The following is an 18,180-nucleotide window of genomic DNA, read 5'->3' on the forward strand; positions in this document are numbered from 1 at the left end:
CATGGAGCTTTTTTTTCTTCTGCTTAACTATTGCTGGCCGCCTTCACGCTTGGCTTTTGATTTGTATGGTGGTCCGAACAAAGAATTAATGGGTAACAATAGGTTAAAAGCTTACAATAAGGATACGTCATCCGCTAACATTCACTGAATGTGTGAAAGTAGACATAGTGAGTTCATTTTAAAATCACCATCAAGTTTTCATTTCAAGGATTTATGAGACTGAATGCACAACAGATACAGATACTGACTAGTTTGACAAAAAATCCTTTGAAATTCTGTCTAATATTTGCCACATAATCACTCACTTTAAAATGGATCCAAACTTCCTTGTGCCATCTTGAAGCATTAACTTCAGCAACGCTGATCATATAGATTTTCATGGGTGTTCTCAAAGTTCAAGAGCAGTCGAGGTCAATCCTGTGGAACAATAGATCCAAAGCAGCTGAGAGTTTTAATATCGTGAGGTTGAACTGTTTGGATAGGAGAGTTACCATTTTTATTGCATTTCAGTCAAACATGGATAAACCTTGAAGTTTATTTCAATGCATTAATGTTTTCCAGATTCATCAAGCTAAATAAAAGTGCATGAAGAGTTTTCTGGATTAGTTAAGTACTAAATAAATGCTTTAAATCTTGTCGTCATGCACATGACTATTAAATGGATTGTGTGTACTGCTGAAAAACGTTGACTATTTTTTTTCTCTGTAGGTGTTGAACGTAATCCTCATTATTTGACCTGAAATGTGAAGCTGTTAGACTCTTTTATTACAGCTATGCTGTGTGTGTGTGTGTGTGTGTGTGTCTGCATCATGAAGTAAGAATAATATTTATTAGTAGTTCATACGACCACATGGAAACCCATTTGCTCCCTCGCATCCAATATCTTCAGCTGTAAAAATGTTGCTTTTGCCGTCAGTGGAAAAATAATTTGTTTTCACTAATGACACCACATTCGCATCATTTACAAAATTATTCAGACTGAAATGTTCACTGTTGGAAAAGTTTAGAATATTTTTATTTTAACTAAGAATTTATTTAGTTGTTGTTTTGATTATATTTCATGTATAATGTAAATTTTATATATTTAAATTACAATGTAAAGAACATAATTTCATTATAAAATGTATGTTTAAGGCTGGAAGCTTACGCTGCTATTTTAACCAATAATCGGAACAAAATACAACTGAAGGATGACGTGAATAATTCAGTTATTTATCTGACTCTAATAAAGTTGTTATTATTCTTTAACCTCTTTAAAAGTAAAGGAAAACGTCTCAGGTTACAGATGTAACCCCTGTTCCCTGAGTAAGGGAACGAGACGCTACGTCAATGATGTGATGGGTTCCCATCACGTCATTGACGTAGCGTCGATAGTTCCCACAAAAGGGAACATAGGATTTAACCTGATCATTTAGTTAACGAAAGTTACAATTACTTTAGCTTTCAACTTTACCAGTGGTAAAAGGAAAGATTCTCAAAGCCTTGAAAGCAGACTATGGCAAAATTATTAATAATTTATTTATAAGCTGTCAGATGAGACCAACCATGACATAGTTACATGTTAAAACACACAAGCAGATAAATAGTATGTATTATGAAAGCATGTGTATCCCTGGCAAGCGACTTTGCCTCCCCAGACAGAACCATCCTGTATCTGGATTTTCCCAGCAGTCCTCAATCTGCATACTGATTGCACCAGATATAGGCATTAGCATACTGTGATAATGATGGGCATTGTGCCATGTTTAATTCAAAAGAGTACCTTTAAAGGGACTATTGATATACTAGGTCAGTAAAGAGTTGCACAAATATTTGCTGCAGGCCTACAAAGGTGTGCATTTAGTTGTTTTAATTTGTAAAAACTATATTTTATTTATAATATAAATAATATTTAAATTAAAATATGCAGTAGTATATAATTTCAGTTAACCTTGGTTTAAGACGGTAGTGCTTTTGACTTTTTAATACTGTGATTTCAATGCCAAGTGCTTGCTGCGACTAATTTTATAATCCGGGCAGGGGGGAATTTCATTTGTTATGAAATCACTGAGTTGGAAATAGTTGAATTGGAAATAGCTGACCACCACTGGTTTTAATTGACAGGGGATGTGCAGGGCTGACAAAGAGAAATAGTCCCATTTAATGTAACTGCTTAAGAATGCAGATATTTTATGGTTTCCATACATTTGTAGGTTATACCTGAAAAAGTGTCCAACATTTCCAATGCACTGCATCTATCTATCTATCTATCTATCTATCTATCTATCTATCTATCTATCTATCTATCTATCTATCTATCTATCTATCTATCTATCTATCTATCTATCTATCTATCTATCTATCTATCTATCTATCTATCTATCTATCTATCTATCTATCTATCTATCTATCTGTCCATCCATCATTCTATCGATCTATTTATCTATCTATCTATCTATCTATCTATCTGTCCGTCCGTCCGTCCGTCCGTCCGTCTATCTATCCATCGTTCCATCCATCCATCCATCCATCCATCCATCCATCCATCCATCCATCCATCCATCCATCCATCCATCCATCCATCCATCCATCCATCCATCCATCCATCCATTCATTAAATGCTAAGAATACACCAGTAAGAAGTAACCTGTGGCTTAGTCCAGGGTTGCCAGGTTTTCACAACAAAACCTATCCAATTGCTCCTCAAAACTAGCCCAATCACATTTCAGGGGGTAAAATTAGCATTTTTGGCAGGGCTCCCTGGTAAAATTCGCATTCCGGGGGCTAAATATCGCGTTATTCTGGGTTGATACAACCCGCGGTAACAGTGTAAAAGTAGCCCAATTCTGTGTGTAAACCATGGACTTGGCAACACTGGCTCAGTCTGACATGTTTAACATTGGAGATGGTTGAGCTCTGTCACACAATTGTAGAGGATTATCAGGCCTGAGGTACTCCGTTTTTTGCCTGGGAAAGACTGAACAGTCGTTTCAGCAGAATTCCAGTGTCACTGAATGCTATGGGATTGTCCTTGATGCTTCATCCAGCCTTTGGTGTAGAGATTACCTATAGCGTGGTGTGACCAAACGACTTTTCAGCACAGTTTGAGGCTTTTCGTTAACATGATTCATACACACTTCCCCAGAACCCAATAGAGAGAGAAGAACCCTTTAAACATTTCATGTAATTCTGTATTTATTTGTGCACAGTTGATGGATGTATACATAGTATACAATGAATTCCAATAGAAAAACATAAGTGCCTTTTGCTGTATTAACATCAAAAGATGAGAGAAAGAAATTTGAAATGAATGAGATGCTCTCAGCAACAACATCTGGTTTACAGGGGTTGTTTGCACAAATGACAAAGTATCTTCATAAATCCAGCAGAGAATACATCTAATTCATTTACAATAAAACACTTGATTTTCCACCCAAGAAACATGGTGACTTTACTAAAATCACAGTGGCTATAGCAGCTGCATGTGTAGTGTGAATACAGTTAAGTATTTTTCTGTTTAATATTTTTCTTTTTCCCCCTTTGTATACTGTGGACAGTTTAGCTATTTAAAATGGAATAAGAGGTTCAGTCATTTGGCATCATATTTTAGAAAGTGTCCCACTTCACCTGTATTCACCCCTGTGAAAAACTGGATTTAGTACTTGTAGGGCAGCCTTACAATATTTGCATCAGTGTCTTTTAGCAGAGTTCGGTTTTACGAGACCCAAAGACTTTCTTATGGTATACTTGGATAGATAACTGAACTGATAAAGTTTATTGCCATAAAGTATATTTACTGATTTATTTATAGTATTTTATCTGTTTTATCCCTTTGTGTACAGTACTATTATATTAAACATTAACATTATTTATTTTATTAATGTAAATATTAGTTCAGGATCTGCCCAAAATGACAGGGTGCGATACTGATTACTTTTAATAACCCAAACTAAAAGCCTAATTTTGGCACCATTGTTTTGTCTTCTCTAAACTTGTAATCCTAAATTCTGCTTGTTGAATCTTTAATGATTAGGAATGCTTTAATCTACTGACTAGCTCATCTTAATATACGAATACAAATGATCAATAGTGCATGGACCAAGATGCCCTATTTTTGCATACAATATGCTTCACATTTAGATCAAGTTATTCACATGTATATAAAGTCTGAATACAAACAAACACTTTTGCCACAAATCTGATATGTTCACTTTATCGACAAACCACATGCAGAGGAGATGCTGTAAAAGTCTGTTTTTGTGACAGTTAATGCCATTAACATATTTTACAACTGTAAGTGGTCTGTGTTATTTGGTTGCTTTAAAACACCCTGTCCTTTTCGAGGTAGGTGATATCTAACTACACCTAAAAATGTAACATGGTAAAATTTCTCATTGCCTTGGTAAAAGACATCATTTGTCTTTACTTATTGACGATATTCCCATTACAGAAAGTGAGGCACCACAGAATGCACAAGTAAAAAGTTCACTGCTTTTGCTTTTGCTCCATAAAATGGGTCCCAGAACATACAGAATGGATCACTAGCAGGGCCGAACAGTGCAAAAGTCCAGCTCCTGTGGCTTTTTTTTGCTTGAGCAGTGGTCTCTAGGTAAAAGCAGCCCAGCCTGAGTGATGCATCGTAGTGGGCGTCTCTTATAGCCTTTTCCGCAGGTTTTAGAGCATGAGGACCAATCGCCGATGCTCCACGTTGGGCAAGGGTCACCGCACACTCTCATGGTACTGGGCATTTGGGTGCTGTCACAGCGTGTGGCTGTTTCCCCATCCGAGTCCAAACACTGTATCAATCTACTTTGGACGCCGTTCCCACAGGTTACTGAGCACTTATTCCAATCCGCCGCAACCCACTTATAAGACGGCATCTGATAGGCCGGCTTCTTCAGTTCCACTTTATTGCTGTCTTCCAGCACGCTGTTATGCGTAGGGTTCCTCTCCTCCTTCTTTAAGACCTTGCCCTCCTTATTTGCCACAGTCAGGTAGTAGGAGTAGCGCACGCGAGGCGGTGTCATTTTACCCACTGACAACAGTTCCACGGTGAGAGACTCTTTGAGAGGTCTAGTGGCCTGCAGCATCTCCACCGATGTGGTGGTACCACTGTAGCGCAGCAAACTTCCCTTTACGATAATGTCTTTTTCTACCGCTGAAACCACAAAGTTTCCATTCAGCAGATATTTGCCTTGGCCGTTCTTTACTGCTAAATAGTTGTCATCGTTTATCAAACCACGGTAACCGCGCTGCCTTACGTCCACGTTTGCAGCTCCGACCGGTAGAGTCACCACAAAGTTATATCCATGCCTGTAAAATGAGATCACATGATTGGACAATATTCAGAAAAGGGCTGTCAAAGTACCGACTTCGGTACAAAGTCAGTACTAAAATTTAAAAAACGTGATGATAACAGCATTTCCCCCTAGCATTTTGAGTGTTGTTGAGCGGATTCTTAAACACCTCTGATTGGCCATTGTGTTCACGTGCTCAACAGATACATCTGTGATTGGATACAATAATCAACGCTTCAAAAACATGTTGTAAACAGACATCTTGTTGTAAACAAAGTTTTAATTGACGAGAGCGTAAAATTTCAGTACCGACTTGGTACTTTGAAATCGGTACTTTTGATTCATGAATATGAATTTTTGATGCCGCTCAGAAATTTAAATTACAAGTTAAATTGGAAGTTGAACTGGAATGACAGGCGAAATAAAGAAGTTGAAGTGTAATTTACGACGGGTCATAGTATTATGGGAATTGATGTGTTGTTCCACATTAGAGACTATAAAAATTTAATGATTAAATTAAAATAAAATAAATTATTACATTAAAACAGCATGTTGTTTCACCAACATATTAAGTAATATTAATTAACTATATGTAATTACTATAGGGTTAAATTTACAGTTTGGGTAAGTTACTTCTAATTATGCATAATTTAAAATTAATATAGTAAGTACATGTAATGTGTAACTACATCACCAAAATAGTGTTACTGTTTTAATTCTGCTTCTTTAAATCCAAATTCAAATTTAAAATCAAATTAACACCAATTCAATTCAAATTCAATTTAAATTCCAGTAAAATCAGGAACACAAATAGAATTTAAAAGCATTTGCAATTCAATTCTGAATTGAATTGAAGTCTGTACCGAAACTGGATGCGTCAAAGTGAACGTTCTTTCCATTTGTCCTGTTGTCGACAGACTGTCAGAAACTGAACGGGCATCTGTATACTGTATCCAGTGTAGAAAGCGTCAGTGATTATAATGGGTTCCATTTGCTTTTGATGCGATGCTCACATCCAGTGTAGGCAAATGTCACTCATTAACTGAACAACAGTGGGCGGGGCCTATGGTGTGATGTTGTATAACTATTTGTCGATGTCATGCTCTGGAGGCAGTCTTATGCAAATGTATTTGCCCATGTGACGTCTCAAATCCCGCAGTGTCAAAACGAGCTGTATTTGGAGCTTGATTAAATAAATGTGTTGTTTATAATCTCTCCAACAGTGTAGCATTAGCCGTTAGCCACGGAGCACAGCCTCAAATTCATTCAGAATCAAATGTAAACAATATAACAGTAGACAATACTCACATAATCCGACGCATGCATGCCGCATGCATGACGAACACTTTGTAAAGATCCATTTGAGGGTTATATTAGCTGTGTAAACTTTGTTTATGCACTGTTCAAGGCAAGCGCGAGCTCCGTGGGCGTGGAGCACGAGAATTAAAGGGCCAGTAGCCCTGAATCGGCTCATTTATAATGATGCCCCAAAATAGGCAGTTAAAAAAATGAATTAAAAAAAAATCTATGGGGTATTTTGAGCTGAAACTTCACAGACACATTCAGGGGACACCTTAGACTTATATTACATCTTTTTAAAAAAAGTTCTAGGGCACCTTTAAGCTATATGAAACGTGCAGAATGTTTTAATGGTACAAAGATCTTTTGACCCTTATATGTTAAAAGATCAAGGCAAATTTGACTTCTTATGTCAGACCCCTTTATTTTCCAAGATAAAGCACTTACATGGGTTTTGTGAACATTCCAGAGACTTTCTTGCAGTTTTGGTTGTCACCACCACACACACCACACCTGTCAAACTTCTTGTTGGAGCTCAGTTTGCCATCACAGCCAGCTTTGATGCACTTTCCTTGAACACAGACCGCTGAGGTATCAGGAGAACAAGGGGTTCCGTCCACCACCTGTCACACAGATAACATTCACCATCACTTCACCATCGGCCTTTTTTTAAGTATGGTAATTTAAAGGTGTTGAGTTATACAAGAGTAATTCCCAGTAAAACCTATGACCTTGGTGTTGTTAGTGGCATGTTCTGCCAGATGAGCAACAGGAACACTTCTAGCTCTCCTTGTCAATGTTTCATCAAGCCAAACAAACTTATTTTCATCCTCCACTGGATGTTTTAATGTATTTAAATAGAAAAAATATTTAAAAATGAGAATTAAATATAATTATTATATGGCAAAGCTGAATTTTCAGCATAATTACTCCAGTCGTCAGTGTCACATGGGCCTTCAGAAATCATTCTAATGTGCTCAAGAATTATCAATGCTGAAAACAGTTGTGCTATTTTTTGTCTGTCGAAACGGTGATACTTTTTTAGTATACTTTCATGAATAGAAAGTTCAAAACAAACAGCATTTAATTGAAATAGAAACCCGACCCGACCGTGCACGACCGTCACTCCAAAATAACAATGCACAATCACAGTGACGCCGAGTGTGTTAAGCATTTACCTTATCTGAGAGAAATGTAGCAGAGCGTTGATCCGACAGTCTCTTCATAGGAAGATTACAAACGGCGATTGATGACACACAATGATTCTCTGCTGTTATTTTTGTGGTTTGCTTCATGATGTGAGTACAGGACTCTTTTACTTCAATGCCCCTTGATGGTAGACAATACTTTTATTATTTGCTCTATATGTTTCGTCTCCCTGCTTCTTGAATCTTGCACCGCCTGAGCTGACTGGAATTCTTTTTGGTTGTCAAGACAATGACGTAGTTTAGGGCAGCTATATTCCGCATTAATTTACACTGAACCAGAACAGTATCAGAGTCGCCTTTTAACCTCTCGACGATGCTGAATGACTTCTTTAGTTAGCAAACAAATTGCTTGAGTGGGTGTAAATAGGGCTTCTTTTTTGACCTCTATAGTTCAAAAAAGAAGCCATATCTAAACATGATCCAGAAGCACAGGCGATTTCTCTGGGCCAAGGCTTGTTTAAAATGGACTGTGGCAAAGTGGAAAACTGTTATGTGGTCAGACGAATCAAAATTTGAAGTTCTTTTTGGAAAAACTGGGACGCCATTTCATCCGGACTAAAGAGGACAAGGACAACCCAAGTTGTTATCAGCGCTCAGTTCAGAAGCCTGCATCTCTGATGGTATGGTGTGGCATGAGTGCGTGTGGCATGGCAGCTTACACATCTGGAAAGGCACCATCAATGCTGAAAGGTATATCCAAGTTCTAGAACAACATATGCTCCCATCCAGACGTTGTCTCTTTCAGGGAAGACCTTGCATTTTCCAACATGACAATGCCAGACCACATACTGCATCAATTACAACATCATGGCTGCGTAGAAGAAGGATCCGGGTACTGAAATGGCCAGCCTGCAGTCCAGATCTTTCACCCATAGAAAACATTTGGCGCATCATAAAGAGGAAGATGCGACAAAGAAGACCTAAGACAGTTGAGCAACTAGAAGCCTGTATTAGACAAGAATGGGACAACATTCCTATTCCTAAACTTGAGCAACTTGTCTCCTCAGTCCCCAGACATTTGCAGACTGTTATAAAAAGAAGAGGGGATGCCACACAGTGGTAAACATGGCCTTGTCCTAACTTTTTTGAGATGTGTTGATGCCATGAAATTTAAAATCAACTTATTTTTCCCTTAAAATGATACATTTTCTCAGTTTAAACATTTGATATGTCATCTATGTTGTATTCTGAATAAAATATTGAAATTTGAAACTTCCACATCATTGCATTTTGTATTTATTCACAATTTGTACAGTGTCACAACTTTTTTGGAATCGGGTTTGTACATCAGAAGCAGGATTTTGGTCCATTGGGATGTCATGTGGGCGTGGCTAGCTCAGCAATAGAATCCAAGCGACTAACAGAATGTAGTATCACTCGTCTCTTTGTTGCAGCTGGTTAGGACATGGTTTTCATTGTGTAACTATTGTAAGCTCATAGCTGTATAGGTTGCTGATACCCTGGTTGATTCTCTCTTCCCATGTACAGCATGAGTAATTGTGACAAGCAGCCCTGCACAGTGTCACTCCACACAACCATATCTGAGAGATAAGCTCCCACCATTACTTTTTAAAAGTATCTTGTTCACTTTGAAAAAGGGATGTTATTCTTTCCATGAGATAAGAACTGGCTCAGAACCTCTTCTGCATATAAACCACTAATGTCAAACAACTTTGAAGTATTTAAGTGGAAATATCAATATATTTACCTTTGGCGCAAGGACATAGAAGTATCCGGTGCCATTGGCTCGGCAAATGAGCTTGCATCTGTCCTTAACAGAGACTCCAGAATATTTCGGGACCCAGACTACAGACGGACTCAGTCTGTTAGTGTTCAGACTGATGCCATTGAACGACTCACACTGCTCCTCTCGAAAGCTCTTTCCTGTCACAAAAAATCATCGTCAGACACCAATATTGACTCATTCATGTTTTTTAACATGAGACTGAAAGATATTTCGTTTACCTGAATCTTTACAAGGCTCTAAGTTGCAGGAGCGATACTTCACTCTCAGTCCTTGACAGTACTTGCCCCCGTTTTCAGGGATGGGGTTGTTACAGTCCCTTTTGGCGAGCTGCACCCCTCCCCCACACATACGGGAACATGGACCATACAGACCCCATCGACCCCAACGGCCGTCTACCTGCGGAAAGAGTTCACACGGTTTAGAAATGATCTAAGGTTGGCAAAAGTACTGACTATACCAAGTCGGTACTGAAATTTAAAAAATGCGACGATACCAGTATTTCTCCCTAGCTGTTGAGCAGATTCTTAAACGCCTCTGATTGGCCATTGTGTTCACACACTCAACAGATACGTCTGTGATTGGCTACAATGATCAACGTTTCTAAAACATGTCGTAAACAGACATCTTTGGCGCTCTTTACCGAGCGCTTACACAGATACACACAGGATCGCACAATGAAGAGCATGTCTATTTGCCATCGCAGGAATAAATTACATTTTAAAATATATTACAATAAAAAGCAGTTATTTTAATATTTAATATGTAATATTGCTGTTTTTACTGTACTTTTGATCAAAATGAATGCAGCTGTGGTGGGTATAAGAGTATTCTTATTATCCATGGATGACTGGCATGTCCAAAAATACAAATCGAGTGCATTTGTCTGCAGTCAGATATACTTAAGTTAACACATCACTCACCTTGTCTTTGGTAGTATTTTGCTTATCAGTACAAATTCCCCGGTAGCACAGCTTGTTGATTCCACAGGTAGTACCGTCAGCCCAGGGAAAGTGGCGAGTCTGGCACACCAGCTGTCCTTTAGCTTTCCCAGTGCACCACAGTTTGGAGCAGGCCTGCATATACGGGCAAGGCTTAGATCCTGAGCCGAAGGCAAGCTCGCACTGACGGCTGAGTGAGTAGCTGACACCCGGAGGATCCTCTGGAAGAGCCAATAGCTTTTGGGGCTGATCAAGCAGACAGTCGCCTAGAGAGCAAAGAGTGCATTTAGTACTGTATGTTGGTGATTTGTGTAGCTGAGCATATCCTTGATGTATTTGTTCAATGTTACTGAGATACACGTCAGAGTTGATTGCAACAGAGCAGACAGCAAACTAACCATGGCCAGAATCCAGGAAGTCTGTGATGATGGCAGCACTGCAGACAGACCATGGCATGTTGTGGTCAATCTGGATCAGTGTGGGAGACATCATATGGTCGTCCCTCAACTTTCCAAACACCTCCTCACAAGCCTTCACATTGTCATGTGGCATACTGAAGACATGGCCTGGATAAGAGCCAAAGAGCCAAAGAAATAGTCAAGCCATGTCATTCTTTTTCTGTTTCTATCTATCTATCTATCTATCTATCTATCTATCTATCTATCTATCTATCTATCTATCTATCTATCTATCTATCTATCTATCTATCTATCTATCTATCTATCTATCTATCTATCTATCTATCTATCTATCTGTCTATCTATCTATCTGTCTATCTATCAAGCTGTCTGTTGTCTGTCTGTCTATCTATCTATCAAGCTGTCTATCCATCTATCTATCTAGCTGTCTCTCTGTCTATCAATCAATCAATCAAGCTGTCTGTCTGTCTGTCTGTCTATCTATCTATCTATCTATCTATCTATCTATCTATCTATCTATCTATCTATCTATCTATCTATCTATCTATCTATCTATCTATCTATCAAGCTGTCTGTTGTCTGTCTGTCTATCTATCTATCTATCTATCTATCTATCTATCTATCTATCTATCTATCTATCTATCTATCTATCTATCAAGCTGTCTATCTATCAAGCTGTCTGTCTATCTGTCTATCTATCAAGCTGTCTGTTGTCTGTCTGTCTATCTATCTATCAAGCTGTCTATCCATCTATCTATCTAGCTGTCTCTCTGTCTATCAATCAATCAATCAATCAATCAATCAATCAATCAATCAATCAATCAATCAATCAATCAATCAATCAATCAATCAATCAATCAATCAATCAATCAATCAATCAATCAAGCTGTCTGTCTGTCTGTCTATCTATCTATCTATCAAGCTGTCTATCTATCTTTCTATCTATCTAGCTGTCTGTCTATCTGTCTATCTATCAAGCTGTCTCTATCTATCAAGCTGTCTATCTATCTTTCTATCTATCTAGCTGTCTGTCTATCTGTCTATCTATCAAGCTGTCTCTATCTATCAAGCTGTCTATCTATCTATATCTATCTAGCTATCTGTCTATCTATCAAGCTGTCTGTTGTCTATCTATCTATCAAGCTGTATATCTATATCTATCTATCTAGCTGTCTCTGTCTATCAATCAATCAATCAATCAAGCTGTCTGTCTGTTTGTCTGTCTATCTATATCTATCTATCAAGCTGTCTATCTATCTATCTATCTATCTATCTATCTATCTATCTATCTATCTATCTATCTATCTATCTATCTATCTATCTATCTATCTATCTATCTATCTATCTATCAAGCTGTCCATCTATCTTTCTATCTGTCTGTCTGTCTGTCTATCTATCTATCTATCTATCTATCTATCTATCTATCTATCTATCTATCTATCTATCTATCTATCTATCTATCTATCTATCTATCTATCTATCTATCATTTCTGTCCGTCTGTCAGTCAGTCAGTCAGTCTGTCTATTAGTGAGTATGTCTATCATCAAGGTGTACAATGACTAACACAAAACAATATGTACAACAAATATGTTCAAAGTGTTTCATAGGTCTGTACAAACCATATAAGGATGGCACTCATGGACCAGCCCCAATGAATGTTCTTTCAGCATCTGCTAATGTTTTCCCATCTGTCTTTTATTAAACCTTTGTTTTCACAGGGATCAGGAGATGTGGAAAACTCTTGAATGCTGTTGTCATTGTTCTTCTAAATTAATAATAAAGTATGACAGGGCTTTTTGTTTTGAAACAGCTGGCACAACATTCATGTTTAAAGATCAAGGAATCAGAGCTAGAATTTCAAGAATGGGAAACCTCATCAAAATCCCATACCCTAAAGGATTCAACTTAATTACACCACAGACAGTCTCAGGGTGGCATGGGACAGAGAACTCAGATAGGGACCTTCAGTTCACCTTTTTTTGCACACAAAAGTCTTACTTTGAAACCAAACATAGCTCTCACCTAGTTCATGCGCAGTGGTGAAGGCAGAGGGGAGACCATCATCTTCAATAACTGAGCAGCTCCTCTTAGGATCACACATGGTGCCTACATCAGCCATTCCCAGAGTGTCACACGTGGTGGCCCCACAAATGTCCTGTGAAATCAGTGATTGTAATGTGACATAACAAGCATGAAGTGTTTCAGGAGCAGTATGAGGATGACAGCTACTTAATCTCTGAAATCATTTAAATCTCCAGGCTTCCTCATTGATTAGGTCTGATCCAAAGCATATGAGTGTGAACTGTCTATTTCCAATTTGTCAGATCAGAATACAAGCTTATTGGCTTTTGACATAATGAGAAGCACAGGACCAGCAAAGGTGGCCAAGAATGCCTGTAAACAGCTGTTGTTACGACATTGTTAAGAGGACCGATGGAACCATGTGGGAACATCAGCCACCTGGAGTCTTCAGGGATAACATTTGGGAACACTGAATACAATCCAATGTTGTCTTGACATAAATGCTACAACTTTCTCATGCTGTCAAATATAAGGAAAGAAATGGCCATGAGAAGATACATCTGTTCAGCTTAAAGTTGTGCAGCTATGTATGCTTTTTAATACTTAAAATAATAGGATTTTTACAAAATATTTAGCAGCAAACAAGTAATATAAAGGCACGAGTTAATTTTGCTGAAATAACAGGTGCAGCGCTGGCAGGTATCTTTGCATAGCAGACCGCAGTAGTGACAGCTGACTTAGATCACTTCTCTGCTTGAGTCATTATTATATTTTGTGTTTTTTTTGTTTTTTTTTACTCCTGATGTGTGCGTTCAGCTTTCTGATGATGTAATGGTGCTTTTAAGTTTATATTGGAATCAAATGGTAGAAAATTCAATTTTCTTTTAGGAGCACTCCCTAGCTTTGACATGTTTCCAGAAATGTTTTACTGTTTTCTATCCAGACGGCATGTCATGTTCGTTTAGAAAGGGTTTCTGCAAAACCACTGAAGGATGTAAACTCAGCTAAGGAACATCTAAGGAAAAGTTATGTAAGATATAGGTCAACGACTAATCAGGATATCAGAGGTGATAAAAAGAAGAAACTAAAAATCTAGTTTAAAGCGTGTGTTCTTTAGTTAGAAATGTTGGTTTCATACATTTTTGAAAAACAGAATATTCTCTGCAAATATTTTGAGTACAAGAAAAAGTACTAAAATACTTTCCTTGAACAAATTTTAGTGAACTTAATCATTAATATATATATAGTGCTGCTTGAAAGTTTGTGAACCCCTTGCAGAATCTGTGAAAATGTGAATAATTTTAACAAAATAAGAGGGATCATACAAAATGCATGTTATTTTTTATTTAGTACTGTCCTGAGTAAGATATTTGACATCAAAGTGTTTACATATGGTCCACAAGACAAAAAAAAAAAAATAGCTGAATTTATAAAAACGAACCGCTCAAAAGTTTGTGAACCCTTGATTCTTAATACTGTGTGGTTACCTGGATGATCTCTGACTGTTTGTTTTGTGATGGTTGTTCTTGAGTTGCTTGTTTGTTCTGAGCAGTTAAACTGCCCAATATTCTTCAGAAAGATCCTCCAGGTCCTGAAAATTCTTCAGATTTGCATCTTTTGCATATTTGAACCCTTTCCAGCAGTGTCTGTATGATTTTGAGATCCATCTTTTCACACTGAGGACAATTGAGGGACTCAAACACACCTATTAAAAAAGTTCAAACATTCACTGATGCTCTAGAAGGAAACACGATGCATTAAGAGCCAGGGGGTGAAAACTTTTGAACAGGATAAAGATGTCCAACTTTTTCTTATTTTGTTAAAATATCTTTTTTTTTTAATTTAGTAATGCCCTTCGGAAGCAACAGAAGACGCTTAAATGTTTGCCAGAAGACAAATTAAGTACAATATTCCTTGATCTTCAAATTCAAAAGGTTTTTACATGTTTCTTTCTGGAGCATCAGTGAATGTTTGAAACTTTTTTAATAGTTGTGTTTGAGTCCCTCAGGTGTCCTCAGTGTGATCTCAAAATCATACAGTGTCAGTCACTGCTGATTCAAATACGCAAAAGATGCTGGAAAACTGAAGAATTTTCGGGAACTGGAGGATTTTTTTCGGAATATTAGGCAGTTTAACTGCTCAGGACAAACAAGCGACTCATGACAACCATCACAAAAAAAAAACAAAACAAAAAAAAAAACAGTTGTGGATCATCCAGGTAAACGCACACAGTATTGAGAATCAAGGGTTCACAAACTTTTGAATGGGGTCATATTTATAAATTCAGCTATTTGTTGGTCTTGTGGACTTTATGTAAACATGGTTTATGTAAAATATCTTACTCAAGACAGCACTAAATAAAAAATGACATGCATTTTGTATGATCCCTCTTATTTTGTTAAAATTATTCACATTTTCACAGATTCTGCAAGTGTTCACAAACTTTCAAGCAGCACTATATATATCTATAATGATTTTTTAAATCAAAATTATATTTATATTCTACAGTAACTTATTAATCTTGACGGTTGAGGGTCTCAAGGGTCTTAAAATGGCTTCCTGCATTATGTTCATCAGAAGGGATGTATTAAACTAATTTTGTATAAATTACTTTTTTTTTTTGGGCGGGGGGATTTATTTTATATGACTTAATAAATATAGCATTGACCCGTGAGTATTCCTTACCTGCTTAGTAAACAAAATAGCTGTGTCCCAATACTCTGGGTGTTTGTCGTTGATCTTATTCAGCTTCTTCTGCCAGGTGCAGAAATTGCGCAGGGTTAGTGCCGCGTTACTGGATACTTTGGGTCCTTTTTCTGCCTCATTAATCACTATAAGCTTTACAACCACTATACTGATGGCGTTCAAGATACTGGGGTGTTTGTACAGCTTTGCAGTGACAGACATGAGAGTCAAAAGGTAATGCTTCAAGTCGTCACCGTGGAATTTTGCCATAGACTCATCAGCAACAACCAGGACCTCTACATATCTCGGTACAGAGGCGAATCTTTTCGATCTGCTCATGCTTTTCAACACAGTTTCTGTGAAGTTCTTCGTATGTCCCTTCACATGTTTGTACTTTTCTAACGACTCCACAGCGCCCGGGTTTAAACCAGATGTAACTCCGCACCGAGATGTTGAGTTCGGAGCGTGCAGATGTCTTCTCCTGCGGATGATGTGCGTTTTTTCAGCATCATCTGAGATCAGTCCTGGTGCTGTGTTGGTCGACCTCCGCTCTATGAGGTACTCCATCCCGTTATAAGAAAACGCTCCTCGGACACCTCCACAGAGACTGAGAGCTGCGTAAGAATTCCTGTCAGCATTAACATCACCGGAGTAAAAGCATCTTCTAAAAGAAGGTCCTACAAAAGCACTTGAAGATGAGGTGTCATATTGAAATGTGCCGTCAGGAGCCAGAAAACTTGAGTCAGGCAGAAGATTAAGATACAATTCCTGATTAAAAGCGTTTATTCTGTAAACAACTAGTTCTTTGTTCAATTTGTCATTTTGTCGAACAGGTTCACAAAAATCAGTTTCCATACAGAGGTATATTTTCGTTAAAAAAAGCATATGCAAGTGACAAAACAAAACAACGGGGAAACTCGACATCGTTGTTGTTGGTGATTTATATATCCCTCAAAGTGTAAATCACACCGTGATGCTCTCGGTCATGGTTCTGTACATCCGTCATATGAATTAAGCATTGCCACAATCTCCATCCATCGCAATGGTGTTTCTCTCTGTGAAACCGGCTCTCTCTCTTTTATTCTTTTGCGTCATATGTAAACATTGCGGGTTGTAATATAAGTTTTTGGGAGGTTCAGATGAGAGCTCATGCTTCATGTTGAACACCGCAGACACTTCTGGCTCTCTAAATATGAGCATCAAGCCAGGCGCGCTTCAGAGGTTACCTCCCACTCCATAGAAATGCCTGTCATTTGTAGAGGTGTGGAATACTTGGCAAATGACTTTGAGGGAACTGTGTCAACGGGCTTGTTTTTGATAAATAAAATATTTTTGAATTAGCTACTCATTTTTTTTTTTTTTTTTTTTTTTTTTTACTTTTTGGTTGAAAAACAATACAAAAAGTACAATAAAAAATTATAATAAAATTTTCATAAAATGTTTTTCTACAATCATTTCTGAAAGCATGCTTAATAAATAACAAAGGTAATGAACAAAGATTCGAACGAGACTCCAACTGAACCGAATCCCCGAAACAACTGTGGGGTAAACGCTATGAAGTGTCTGTTCAATATCCGTTTAATTTTAATGCGTGTATTCATGTTTGTTTTTTTGGAAAGAAGTATTTTATGGTTTATTTAGAACTGCTCGTTATGCTGCTTTAGGCTAGTTGACTTATTTTACGTAACAAGAACAAGCTACATACATGGACCTTCTTACGGACATGACGTTAACACAATGACATAAGACTACAATTTCCCGCGCAATCCGACCCGACTTCTCAAAATTTAAATGAACATTTTAGGCCTGCCATAGTGCAATAAGGTAAGAACACAGTTTGACAACCATTTTTAATGTGCTTGCTCAATTGCATTTTGATTTTTACCTGCAATATTTAACGTATAGTGCTGCTTTAATGGATATAATATTGCATAAAATTTGAATAAATTAGCCAACATTTTTTAATTGATAAAGTTGAAGCTATTTTTATTGCCATTTGACAATAAGAAAGAATACAAATTTAAGTCCTCAACAATTTTGTTCATAATATTGTTGCAACTCTTAACAAATGCAACAAACTGAATAATTAGCTATGCAAATTATTAATTAATTAATTATTAATTAATTATCTCGCCAGAAGAGAACTGGCCCCCCGACTAAGCCTGGTTTCTCCCAAGTTTTTTTTTTTTTTTTTCTATTCTTTTCTCTATTTTTTTCTTTTTCTATTTGCCACTTGTTTGCCACCTGATGTCACCTGGTGGAGTTTGGGTTCCTTGCCGCTGTCGCCTTTGGCTTGCTTAGTTGGGGACACTTGACATTTGATATTCAATAGTATTCTTGACATTTATTGAACAGTGCTTTTGATCTGCCTGCACTGACACTATTATTTAAGAGCTGCTGTGCAGCCAAATTATATACCAGTTATCACTGTAAAGCTGCTTCGACACAATCTGCATTGTAAAAAGCGCTATATAAATAAAGGTGACTTGACTTGACTTGACAAATAGTAAAACATTTTTGCAGTGTTAACACCTGAGCATGTAGCCTAGTCTTTCCTCATTTAAGCCATCATGGATTCACTTAAG

The 18,180-nt window shown here is 37.5% G+C and overlaps 1 protein-coding gene across 1 annotated transcript; it reads right to left on the reverse strand.

Moving 5' to 3' along the window:
• Positions 1 to 3,188: 3,188 nt before the first annotated feature.
• LOC137004560 (A disintegrin and metalloproteinase with thrombospondin motifs 15) lies at positions 3,189 to 16,519 on the reverse strand. The gene is made up of 8 exons (XM_067364995.1): positions 15,596 to 16,519; positions 12,911 to 13,043; positions 10,867 to 11,034; positions 10,451 to 10,734; positions 9,749 to 9,926; positions 9,492 to 9,667; positions 7,023 to 7,198; positions 3,189 to 5,292 (listed from the first exon to the last, which is right to left on the reverse strand). The coding sequence occupies exons 1-8, from the start codon at positions 16,517 to 16,519 to the stop codon at positions 4,521 to 4,523; spliced, it is 2,811 nt and encodes a 936-aa protein (XP_067221096.1). The 3' UTR covers positions 3,189 to 4,520.
• Between the last annotated feature and the right edge of the window lie 1,661 nt (positions 16,520 to 18,180).

Source organism: Chanodichthys erythropterus, chromosome 17 (assembly GCF_024489055.1).
Source record: "Chanodichthys erythropterus isolate Z2021 chromosome 17, ASM2448905v1, whole genome shotgun sequence".
Lineage (NCBI taxonomy): Eukaryota > Metazoa > Chordata > Actinopteri > Cypriniformes > Xenocyprididae > Chanodichthys > Chanodichthys erythropterus.